Source organism: Atta cephalotes (assembly GCF_000143395.1).
Source record: "Atta cephalotes unplaced genomic scaffold scaffold00052, whole genome shotgun sequence".
Classification (NCBI taxonomy): Eukaryota; Metazoa; Arthropoda; class Insecta; order Hymenoptera; family Formicidae; genus Atta; species Atta cephalotes.
The window spans coordinates 1,706,213-1,719,636 of record NW_012130116.1 but is presented as its reverse complement, the minus strand read 5'-3'; the positions used below and the strand labels follow the sequence as shown (position 1 = coordinate 1,719,636).

The window sequence follows — 13,424 nt, the reverse complement described above, 5'->3', positions numbered from 1 at the left end:
TATATATATATATATATATATATATATATATATATATATATATACTTGTGATATAGCAATTAGGTTTAATATATATATATTATAGATAAAAATGAATGGACAGTGAAATCTTAGGGTTTGTGTTTATTTCTTTTTGACCCGTATTATGATAGAATTTGATGTTCACTATGTATATATCAAAAGTATAGAACATTTGAAAATGCAGAGATTATTGCAAATTGAAAAAGAAAAAAGACAAGATAAAAATTTTGATTGTCACATTAATTCACTCTTTATTAGTTTTCTTATCACAGCTACAGCTATCTTCAATTTCTTGTTGCACCTTTTACTATATTTTGGTGATAAAGGCACACAGAAAAATGTATGAAGTAAGACGTAAGCAGCAAGCAATTCTGTCAATCACAGAAAATATAAAGCAATAATGTAAGCAACAGCAAATAAAAAATGTTAATTTGCTTACGTGTTACATCTTATTTCGTATGCAACTCGAACATAGAAATAAAAACATGTTTCGAACTTCTGTAATAATGAACAACTGTAATAATTTATATTTGCTATTTGTTAAGTATAGGTACTTTCCATTTAGTGATACAAGCATCATTTTATCTTTCTTGACATTTCGTGAGTAAGAAAGAGTAAATTGTGTCGACCCGAATTACGAAATGGAAAGCACCTACGATCTACAATCAACATTTCGTTTTATTTTACGTCGTATTATATAATGTTACCATTGTCTAATTAATTACCAAAGAGATATTTCGTGATGACACAATGAGACAATTTTTTACGATATTACAATCTGCTATACGACATTCAATACTCATATGTTTATATCCAAAGAATTTTAGTTTTGTACAACACAAAAGATCGAGTGCCTTGTCTGTTGTTTAATTAGTAAAAGATTTTATAAATGAAATATTTTTATATATAAAGATTTTTTATATAACGCATATTTTTATACAACTTTTAACAAGATTCATGCAATACAAAGTACGTACGGAGCAAAATATTATTTTAAAAAAAGTGAAACAAAATATATCATATGTAATGTTATATGTCTCTGTTTGTAGCGAGCGCATCAATAGTCGCGATTAAATTTTATGCAACGATTGCTTATGGAAATGCATGTGCATGAATTTTCAAAGAATCATACACGCGGTTCTTTGAAGATATGCAATCAAACATTATTGAAGATATCAGATATCTTAAATAATGTTCGAAATTTTTACCTTTCGATGATTTTTATACATAATGTCACTCATATCATTAATACCATTAAATAAAAAATGAATGAATTCTATATATTTTTGTATTTATATTTAAAGATATACCTTCCTTATCATCAATTTCACTCTAATATAAGTAAATAATGACAAACTATTAAATATAATAATAGATGATTAATTTTTGCATTTATGTCATGCACAAATTGTATTTTACACATGTTTTACAGAACTTTTTTTTTTCTTAATACTTATATCTTTGTTTTATTATTTATACCCGTTTTTTCCAATAAGATTAACTTTAATCTCAGTTTAACTTACTTTTTATTTCTTTTTCTAAAAATTAGAGTTTTAAAATAAGAATAAATTAAGTTTGAAATTAGTTACATTAAAAAAAAAATATTTTTAGGTACTCGTATTTAGGTAAATATATTAGGTATTGCTTTCCTGTCGTACATTTTACAGAACTTTATTAAAATTATTATTAGAATTTAATGTATGTTTTTGTTTTATTTTTATTCGTTTTTATTACGGAAAAAAAGGATTTTGTTAAAATATTTAAAAGTTAAGCTATTATAGATCTGAAAATTTTATTGGATCATCAAAATAATTATGTAGAACGCCCGAACTGGTTTGTACGTTTTTGCAGCATTTCATATTTGAGATTTTTATGTAATTATTTGGATAGTCCACCAAAACTATTTTCTGATTAAATTTTTAGATACTTCAGCAAAACCGTTCTTTCTTTTCCTTTTGTATACTGTTCTTTTGTGTACAATGTAGATTAACACTAATCTCAAGAAATGACGCATCGATATCCATGATGACTACATTTAGTTGAAATGCATTGAGAAACATTTCTGGTTGAAAATAAATGAACCAGCAGATTCTAAACATATCAGAATTAATAAACATGTCAGAATTCTCATTATTATTTTGACTAGAATTTTATGTAGTATAATACAATCAATCAAAAAATTTTGATTTGTTCATTTTTAACCATTTAAAACTCCAGTTAATGCAACGCTTCTTTGAGACTGGACATTACGTAATTTTTTTTTATTTTTTTTGCTGTGCACATATTTCTACTATTAGCTTTTATCTTATAAGATATAATAAGCTTTTTCTTCTCTTTTATATCGGGCTTCTTCGTAAGACGACCTCCCACGCTTGTCGCGTCACTCTTGAACCACGCTATCTACGGCATGACAAGAGTGCAAGATGTCGGGTAATGTGTCGCGCCTGTTTGTCGCCTACCCGTCGGCTTTGATTCTCGAGACACTTTTATACGGATCGGCAGGGCGCCAGAGTCCGAGACAAGGCTACTCAACATCGTCTCGATTGGCCGAAACACAAAATCCCGAGTACTCAAACGAGCCGAGAATTGAAGATTTTACAGAAGAACTGAAAAGTTGAGAGAGCGGGGTGATGAGAGTCAACACACACTTTTCACTGATGCGCTTTGCAGTAAACAGCCATTTTAAATAGGCGAAAAAATCAAAATAATGCAGAATCACTGTCTATTTTGTCTGGGATGATCAGGTTGTCTTCATCACTCGTAATGTTTGATCTCTTTTTAAAAGTCAGATATAATATTTGGAAATTTTTTGGAACCAAAATAAGTATTATATATAAAATAAGAATTTTATTTCTTCATATCTTTAGAGTATATTTAAATGATTAACTGTTAAATTATACATCCGTAATATGCAAATTTTCAATGATTTTTATGAACCGTTTTGATAAAATTTAATCATTTCAAATAACGGAAGAGTGATTCTTATAATAAAGAAGAGATTTTATTTTCCAGCGATTAATTGAATTAAACAAATTCGATCCTGGACTGTTTCTGAATATCTCGCAATAGGAAAAGGACAATTACAGCCAGTTGGACACTGGAAATCTTCCCTCTCATATTTAAAGTTTATTGGGTCAAAATATTTCATAGAATAAGATTGTATCGTTTATTATTGTTCTTACTGTAGGTTCTTACTATCTAATACTATCAAATTAATGATAGTATTAAATCATATTTTTGTAAAAATAGAATAAATTGTATTGATATAGCAATCTTATTTTCTAGAACCTAACAGGTGACTAATGTATGACTCCCATTATCCTGGCTCTAGAATAATGGAAAACTTATTTTTTTTAAATATTAGGTGTAGTAAAAAGAAATCCATTATTTTTGCATGAAATTGAATGGAAAAATAATGGATTTTTCTTTACTACCTAATAATTAAAAAAGTAATTAGTATACATGCTTTCAAATAAAATTGTCAATACATCAATTTTGTAGCTAGATGTTCACACTGGCAAACAAAAAAACAACTTGAACATTTTTATATAACATCTTTTTTTTAAGTTTTTGTTAAACTACTTTTGTTAAACTACTCTCATAAAATGGAGCTACAATGATACGCTGATAACAGAAGATTCCACTTGTTCAATTGGAATTCCAAGAGAAACATAATCAGGATATTAATGAGACTGTATTAAAACTCTCAGAATCTAAAAATGATAATTAATTTAACAGAAAAGAATGCAATTAACGCAATGGAGCAATTTGAATTTGAAAAAGCTGTGAGAAGTGATATCTAATTCATATATTTGTCTTAAGAACAGAATAGTTCCAAATTTATTAATAAATCTGTTATTATACTATATGTATATAATGACATATATGAATAATTATACAGAGTGATTTTTACATATTTCGTCATTCATCCATGAATGGGTAGAATAAATCAAACTGAGTCGAAAAGTCCTTTATCATTTTGCAATTTTCGCAATAGTTAACAAGATATTAATTACTAAAAATTGTCAAATATTGATCTTGAATAATTTTTTATTCAAATACTATCAACTTTATAGAAAAGCTGCAAGAGACAAAAATCATTTATTTTCTTTTCATAAAGTTCTGAGAATTTTTTCAGAATTTTTTAATACCGTATTTTCTCATGTTGGTAAAAATAAGAAAATGCAGTACTAAAAAGTGATAAAAAATTGATAAAAAATTCTGAAAAAAATTTTTAGAGTTCTATGAAAAGAAAATAAATGATTTTTATCTCTTGCACTTTTTCTATAAAGTTGAGTAGTATTTGAATAAAAAATTATTCAAGACTAACTCACTAATATTTTTAGTAATTAATATTTCGTTAACTACAAAATGACTTTTCGACTCAGTTCGATTCACTCTATCTGCTCATGATGAAATATGTTAAAATCCCTCTGTATATATTTAAATTTATTTATAATTAAAGTCAAAATTTGAATAGACTATGTTTAATAAACACGATATATTTTTTATTTTAATAAATAACATATTACAACGTACATTTTAAAAATAAAATGTCTAAAATTAGATATTTTCAAAAATTTCAAATCGGTTTGAGAAAGTGAATCCTTCGCGCAGTAATTCATCAAATTAATTACTAGATCCCAATTAATTAATATAATTCCCAATAAATCTCATTCTCATTTTCATTTAACCAATTTTCTTTTTAATTTCTTGCATAAATAATCTATTAATTTTATTTCAATTTCCTTCTTACTGTAATAAAAATAATTTTATATCGCTTTCAGATTCAATTTTAAAATAAAATTTATAATATTTCTCAGGATTCCACTCTTCTAATTTTGACAGAATAAACGCGCGAAATTTATTCAAATTCATGAAAGACTGAGAAAAGAGAACTAATATACAAACCGAAGAAGACACTTGATGACTTATTATTATCACTGATACATTCGGTAACAATTAGTAGAGCATGTAACGGTATCACCTGGTGGTTTGAATACGGAATTTTTCCGGAACGTGTCGTATCGTGGTACGAATACATAATCAGTAGCCTCGCATTTCCAGATTGGTTTATGCGTTTTCTTCTGAAGACCCCAATGTGTAAGTATAAACATATCAATACATCAATTAAATACATGAAAGTATTTCCCAAATTGTGACAACTTCTAAACTATTAATTTTTAATTAATTTTTTTACTCTATCATATCAACTATTAAAAGTTATTGTAAAAAAAATCTGTTGATCATCTAGCTGATGGACTAACTTATGAGAAATATGATATTGGAGATTGATTACGTGAATGATGTTTGTTACATAATGCAAGTTCATAATGTTTATCATCTCAAAGAAGATGGCTAGATGTTAGCCGAAACGTTCAAATAAATTTAATTTTCTTAAATATTATTATTAATTAAGCGCAATAACTGCACTGCACTTACTGCACTGATTCTTAATAGCCTATTATTAATGTAGATATTAATTAAATTAAGATAAATTCTAATCATAATTTGTAATGTTTTTTTTTAATAGAATCTAAAATTCTAACCCGATTCAATTGTTTCTATTTCTAAGTGTAAAGATCGTTTTTGTACATTTAGTAATTGAATCTCTATAGATATATCTTTATATAATTTAATAAAGAAATCTTTTTTCTTTAAAGGCTCGTTCAAAGAAAGATATTTATGTTGAGAAAATAATGCTAAAATAATGCTAAAATAATATAAATCTAGCATATCTCCCTATATATGAATTTAACAATATCTAACGATTTAATTCAATTTACGTCAACAAACAAATTAAATGCTATAATTAAGCGTAATAAACAATAATTCCTTCTTAATTAACGTGTCGAAGTCGTGTTAAGTCGAGTTCGAAGTTTGAACGGCTCGTTGATTTAGACTGTTTTGTTGAGTTGTCATATTTGACGCTATTTGCTTCTATCTCCTCGTTGATTGTTATTTCCGGGATACAACATCTCTCGTCGCCGTGGCCGTTCCAGTACTTCGGGCAGTACGGCGGATCGGAATGAGTGAAGCAGAAAGATCCTCTGGCGTCGGACGAGGTATGCTGACCCATCGTCACGTACTCTCCCGCATTGGCGGCAATTCTTGGACCCGACGGACATCTCCTGGAACAGGACTCCGCGATCAGGTTTGCGTCGTCCACGCTTTGCGCCATGAAGCAGACTGCCCACACGTGACTACACAGCTGATACATCTCCCGATCTTCGCAGAAAGGTTGCACTTTGCCGCCGTTTATGCAAAAATCAACGTGACCGATACGACCGATCTCGCCGTAGTATCCGGCGTTGGTGTGTATTACTTCAACGAAATCAGCATCACCAGAATCCAAACGATTCACCAGGCCTGGTCGGAGAAGAGGACGCGCGGGATCTAAGCCGATTATCCTGTGTACAACAAGCTTTTAACACTTTGTCTATTTAGCGATTTTGTATGTCTTATTAAGTGTAGCATCAAATTTTCATATCATAATACCTAATCTTATGATAAAAATATACCCAGAATAATGAAAATTCGAACCGATTCGATCAGATTCGATTAACTATTTCACTGAGTATTGTGTAATACTATAATATTTTGAGACGAAAAAATTCTAATGCTAAAATGTCGAGATTATAATAATCGAGCGTGCAAATTTTAGGTGACCCGATTTATTATAATTTTAAATATATAGAATTTTAAATATATATTATAGAATTTAAATATATAGAATTCAAAAGCTGTTATATAATCTCGACAGTTTTAGTTAAGATTTTCGACATCTTATGAATATATAAAAAAATCAAGCCCATATTTAGAACGCTTATAACAATATTAGCATGCATTTACACGTTAAATATACTAAATATTTAAGAAATAAAAGCGCGCATTTATCGATAAAATAAATTTCTCGATAAAATAAATTTCAATTCCGTTCTAAATACAAATCTAATCTTCAAAGTTCTTTTGTTTAAGGTAATTTTGTAATAATTTTTGTAATAATTTCCTTTTTTCATTTGTAAATTACTATTTAATATTTTTCACCCTCGCTGTATGTTATCTTGAATGGTGAAACTGTCAAATTATGTCAGAAACGCCAAAAAGTGAAATTACTTAAATTACTTCAAACTTGCGTACTTATTTGCAAAGTATTCACCTGTGTATTCGAAAGAAAAGATAATTTGCCATAATGCCACAAACGTGAGCGCCCAAGGAATGCCCAACGCAGGTGGTTCTGGCAATCGGTAGGCCAAGATTTCTCAAGGTCGTCAAAGTACCGGCGAGACATCTTGCTACTGGTCGCAAATTTGCCACCGCAGCTGGATAACACGGCCGAGCGCATAATGCACCCCAGTCGACCAGGAATATATTATAGTTACCGTTCTTCAGGTAAGCGTCACGTAAAATTGTCATCGGCAATATATCGTCACCACCTGGATTGGGACATAAAGATTATCTCGAGACACTATGCCAAAAACTATTTAAGATTCTGTATGTTATATCTAAAAATAAAATATAAAAATATAAAAAATTTCATAGATTTTTCTACATTATTTTGTTTGAATATTTGTATTGTGTAAAATTTGCATAATTCTCTTATTAATTTAATTAATCTTTCCGTTTGTTTTATTACACTTGATGTAAATTTGATAAGAAAGTAAGTAACATTAAGAATTAAATAAAATTATTATATAATAAAATTATATATATATATATTTTATTTAATTCTTATGTATACATTTAATTCATATATATACACACTAATAAAAAATAATAAATATTTGTGTAAAAGTTATTTGAATTAAACTTATTTAAAAGGTATTGTTTTAAAACTGCAACAAAATATGATCAGTTTGCTGCTAAAATTGATTTTAAGATGAGCTAATATCAAATTTTTTTTTGAATAAATATTGGCTGATATTCATTTTTTTATTGACACTTTCTAATATTGCATAACCAAAATATTCTTAAACGATATCACATTTTTAATGCAAATCGATCCTTAACTTTTAAAGATCTTAATTTTGCAAAGATCGTAATCCCTTAATGTAATCACTTGTCGATCTTTGAATAAAATGTTTCTCCTTTGTTTCGCATTCTATTTTCATCGAAGTCATATTTTAACATATTCCAAAATTTTGAAAATTCTATTAATTTTTGAAAAAGATAATAAGTAAGAAAGATAATTTTTCATTTTAAAATCTTAATATATTTCCAAAATGTTTCTTTTTCTAAAAAATTAAAAAATTTCACAATTAATATTTGATTTCCATCAAATTAAGACTCTATCCGATCAATTAGAGGAATTATTTAGCTATACTGATACTTTATTTTTATTATGTGCACTTATTTTTAAAAATATAATAAATATAATAAATATAATAATATAATAAAAGTGGAATGAAGTTTAATGTTACAACTTATAACAATTACAACAATTATTATAATTATATTAATATAATATAATATAATATTAGTATACAATATATATTAATATAATAATAATTAAAGCAGACATTTTAACTTCTATCGAGCTATTTTTAATATTGAAAACGTAAACTTAGTGAAATATCTATTTTTATTTTATTTTTGAACAACACAAATTCAGTCTGTTTCTAATAATAAAGATAACTCCAAGTATGCATTTCGAATTGGCCTTTCTATCGAGCGATTCGATAACAAGATTCTCGGATAACAAGATAAAATTTCAGATAACAACTCCAAAAAAATTACCTGCGTATCCATGAATCAGGATCACATTGTCCTTGGTAGGTTCGTAATCCCGTCGCAGCCAGTCGGACTGCTCCAGGGGGTCCAGTAACCGTCGTGGTCGGTCCGGTGTATACAGGTATACATGCACGTCCGGATCCGGACAGGCATCACGGTCATTTCCGCGCCTCCAGATGCAATCGTGCTTATTGTACTCGGCGACGGCGCCGCTCTCGATCGCATCCCGTATCGGTCCTTCTCTCCTCGCTTCCCGCCATGCGATTACATGGGTGCAGACCCGCGACGTCAGGAACGACGCTACCAGGACCATCGACACCACGGGCACTCGCATCTCACCGGGATTATCTTTGTGATTGTCGATGCGTGTCTCACGCCCACGTTTCGGGAACTGAGCAATGCGGTCGTTCTGCGATGACTTCGTCGTTGAATCACCACCCGAAATACCGTTTTGTTTCTTGGTCTCCTTTCCTCGAGAATCTTACCTTCCCCACCTATAATTCGTACTTATCGGATGACTAGGGACATTATAAAATAGGAACATTATAAAAAGGTGTCTCCGTCATCTCTTCTCGATCTTTTTAAATGAACATCCTCTATTATTAAAGAAAGATCGATCTTTTCGCTAGAGAATGCGCCTTCGTGCAAGAAGAGGTCTCCGAATTTTTGACCCTGATTTCGATTATTAGAAATCATCTTGTTGACCAATTTTCTTACACGTAGATAAGAGCAATCGTTACGAAAATTATATTAGAAAGATTTATAAATATTCATGTGGGTTTGCGTCTAACGGATATATTCACATCAAAAATGTTAAATATATAAATCTATTTGTTTAAATGTATAGTGTGTTTTAAGTTTTTTAAGAAATTAAGAAGGCTCTGACATTAAGATAATGAATCGATAAAGAAATGAATGAATTTAAACAGAATCGAGAATTTTGCACACGTATATGTATAAATTCTTTTACATATTTATTTTATTATAAGGCGCTTACAGAAATATATAATACGTATTTTACGCGCGCGCATGTGTGTGTGTGTGTGTGTGTGTGTGTGTGTTTTTGCATAAGATTATTTACATTTATGGAAAGATTAAGATCAGATCAATTTTATTAACATGGTCCTGAAATATTTCGTAAAATTTCGAAAGATCAATTAATGCAGTACAATATATTATACTACAGAGAAACAAGTCCGAAGACAGAATATTTGTGATATATTCGGATTTAACTTTTCGGAGATTTTCACTCAATGCTAAAGCTTTGCACATCGATATTATAATTGCAAATCGTTTTATTGTGCAAAGTACAATTCAAACTTTCCTGTCGAATAATAATAAGATATGGAATTCGTCCCGCTCTCACATTTTTTTAGATTATTTTGTTGCAAACTTATCTTTATAATATATTATTATATATAATAATCGCCTGCATTTTACGCGTGATAAAAGTTATTTTTTTTTCACAGTCGGATATAATAAAAATCTGTAAATATTAAACCATATCATTTATCAAAATTTGCTGTAATGATACGTCATGTTTATCTTTTTTTTCTGACGAGATTTCATCAAAAGAAGGAAGATACATGACGTGTCATTGGAGCAAATTTTGATAAATGATATGGTTTAATATTTGACACATCAAATTTACATTGTTTAATTAGCTTTAAATTACAGATTTTTATTATATCCGATTGTGAAAAAGAATAACTTTTATCACGCGTAAAATGTACAGTAATTATATAAATTTGCAACAAAATAGTCTAAAAAAATATGAGCAAACAAATTTCATATTTTATTATTATTCGAAGAAAAGCTAAATTGTACTTTGCTTAATAAAAACGATTTGTAATTATTACAATGTCGATGTGCAAAGCTTTAGCATTGAATGAAAGTATCCGAAAAGTTTAATTCGAACGCATCACGAATATTTTGTTTTCGGACATATTTCTCTTCGCTCGAAAGCAGAATGTATATACATATACGCTTTTATCCTTTGATTCTGAGCATTTCCTGCTAGGTTACGCGTATCTATATTTAAAAAGACTTGAAAAAATAAAATGTAGTGTAAATCACAGTAGTGTAAAACGAGTATACATCACAATCGTCATAGAGAATCATCATATAGATCTTATCAATGTATCGAGACTTAGCGTTTTTTTCGCAAGTAGAAATTTTAAGCTTGGATACTGATTTTTTAAATTTAAATTTTGTTTATTTTTGATGAAGTTATAACTGCTTAAAATTTGAAGTTCGCTTCCAATTTAATAATGTAAAGCAAATATGCGTGATATTGAATATTTTCCACAAATGCATAAAATAAGCGTGTAACATAATAAATATTTACTGTACTTCAATCATTTGTCACAGTGACGCAATGAGAACGAAATGGAATAAGACAAATATGTACGTATATAATTTATTATATAAAATTCTAAATTACACAGCTCGTTCGTGACAGTTGAAGCGAATTGATTGAGCAACATTGTATGGCGGAAATGCTGAAGATGAGAGTCTCCGCTGTTGATATCGACGAAAAGTATATTTCAACACATGTCACGTTCCCCCCCAATACGCAGTTTTAATTCGATACATCAAGTGCACAACGGTAAGTGACAACGGTATTATTTCACGTCCGTTTGAGACCTCACAGAAATAACTGCTTTGCATATATACATATCTTTTTTTAGAATTATCTACACTTAAATACTTCGCGTGCGTACGATGTTTTCTTTTTAAGTATAAAAACTTATACAGCTTTAAGTTCCATTGTTAAAATATAATTATCGACAACAAAGTTGAACTTCCATGTTAAAAAGTGATCTTGACAAATAATGATTTCTTAATCTTAATAATTTTCAATCGGGAGAGATTGACTTCGCACTGTTAAAAATAAAATATTAATTTTTGAGACATGCAGCAAAAATATTAAAATTAATTTTTGTACAAAAAAATGTTAAAAACATCGAACGTATAAAACTATATTCTAATATTCACGGCTATTACAATTGATATTTCTGATTCCAATGACAGACTCATTCTGGAATAGACTACATACAAGTACATAAGTGCGTCATTGAAATCACTTTCAAAATTAGTGCCTTATATATTACTTACAGAAAAAAAGAGAATATACTTTCTCGTTTTGTTCAACAATTGTATCAAGATTTACGTTGTCATGTAATTCCATGAAAAGTGGAAGTTATTTATTAAATTAAATCAAACAGTTTAACGCGCGTATTGCATTAAATCAAAGAATCTTCTTAATTTTTTGCAGCAAAAATTATTTTATTCAAATTAGTTATAAAAGAGATAGAGTTTTTTTTACGAAAAATATTTCTACGAAAAATATAAATAATATCTAATATAAAAAATTTTTTACGGAATAGTGAACAAAAATTCGTAGATATGTTCTTCGAGTGTTTTATTTTTTTTTTGTTAAAGCAGAATTGTCTAAACTATCAAAATTTCTTGAAATAAAAGTGATTGAAAACGAAAGGCCTATCAATAAATCATCATGGATTGCATAAAGAGGTAGAAAAACTTTATTTCCTTTCCCAACTTTTTTATTTTCATTTAAAATAATCTATTTTAAAAAAGAAAGACTTTAATACATGGAGTTTTACATTTATTTAAAATATTTAACAACATGATTTAACATTGATATATGATAGAAAATAGTATTATCAAGATTTCCTTTAAAAAAATTTTAAATTTTTGCATTATAAAAAAATTTTATGCATTATAGATGTATTATAGATTCGATAGATTTATTTCATATGTGCTGTATAATAAAATTGTATTATCATTATTACTAAATTTATTAGAGGAAACATACGCAATCACATAATACACCTTAATGTATTATTAAAAAAAATATTATATGTTATGATCTATCTTTTTCATACGCAGGAGTTATAAAGTAGGCGGTCGTGTTATTACAGACACGGATGACAGATGTATGTACTGCCGAAAATTATTGCTGCAATATTTGCGCGACACGAAACGTAACGATCAGATCCGCTGTTTGGTGAAAGTTTTGAAGCCTCAAATGTCTGTGTGATTTAGCATAAGGAGAAAGTCCCGCCAATTGAATTTGAATCTTGGAACAAATTAGCAAAGAATCGTTAAAGCGTTGAGCGTGAAAGATTTCGGGCGCGATGTTTGCATAAGAGCATTAAGCATTTAAGAAATTGTTTTTGAAGTAATATTTGCGCGTACGTCCCTTTACAATTAAAAAAAACTTAACGTGATGATGAAAGTCGCAATATGAACACATAATTATCGGTAAATGAAAAGTATTATCGTAATATGTATATGAAATGCTTGATACAGAATAAAATTCATGCAATAAATTATATTTTTTAATGTAATTGAAACGACTAATCTTGATAAATATAATTTATTCCAATACTTCAGATTGAATTTGAATAATAATTTTGATAAAAACAATATTACGGGGAAATAGAATTTATTAATTAATATAAATGCCCGTATACTATTTAACGATAAATTAACGATAATATTAACTAGAGAAGGATAACAGAACTATTATATTATATCAGTTGCAAGTAAATGTGCTTTATTTCGACAAATAGATCACAATAAAGGTTCTTGGAAAAACACAGCTCTAAAATATTGACAGATATGTTTAACTGAGTGCACGCGCGTAC

The 13,424-nt window shown here is 28.7% G+C and overlaps 1 protein-coding gene across 1 annotated transcript; it reads right to left on the bottom strand.

Moving 5' to 3' along the window:
- Window positions 1–5,860: 5,860 nt before the first annotated feature.
- Window positions 5,861–9,085, bottom strand: LOC105623078 (phospholipase A1). Its single transcript, XM_012204479.1, has 3 exons — window positions 8,758–9,085; window positions 7,181–7,457; window positions 5,861–6,431 (listed from the first exon to the last, which is right to left on the bottom strand). The coding sequence occupies exons 1-3, from the start codon at window positions 9,083–9,085 to the stop codon at window positions 5,861–5,863; spliced, it is 1,176 nt and encodes a 391-aa protein (XP_012059869.1).
- Window positions 9,086–13,424: the final 4,339 nt, after the last annotated feature.

Bases quoted from the DNA above. Each gene is read 5' to 3' on its own strand.
- LOC105623078 (XM_012204479.1), bottom strand. From the start codon at position 9,085: ATGCGAGTGCCCGTGGTGTCGATGGTCCTGGTAGCGTCGTTCCTGACG. The intron at 7,458-8,757 runs GTAATTTTTTTG...GTCCCAATCCAG, and splicing joins CCTGATTCATGGATACGCAG to GTGGTGACGATATATTGCCG. The intron at 6,432-7,180 runs GTGAATACTTTG...TGTTGTACACAG, and splicing joins CTTTTCTTTCGAATACACAG to GATAATCGGCTTAGATCCCG.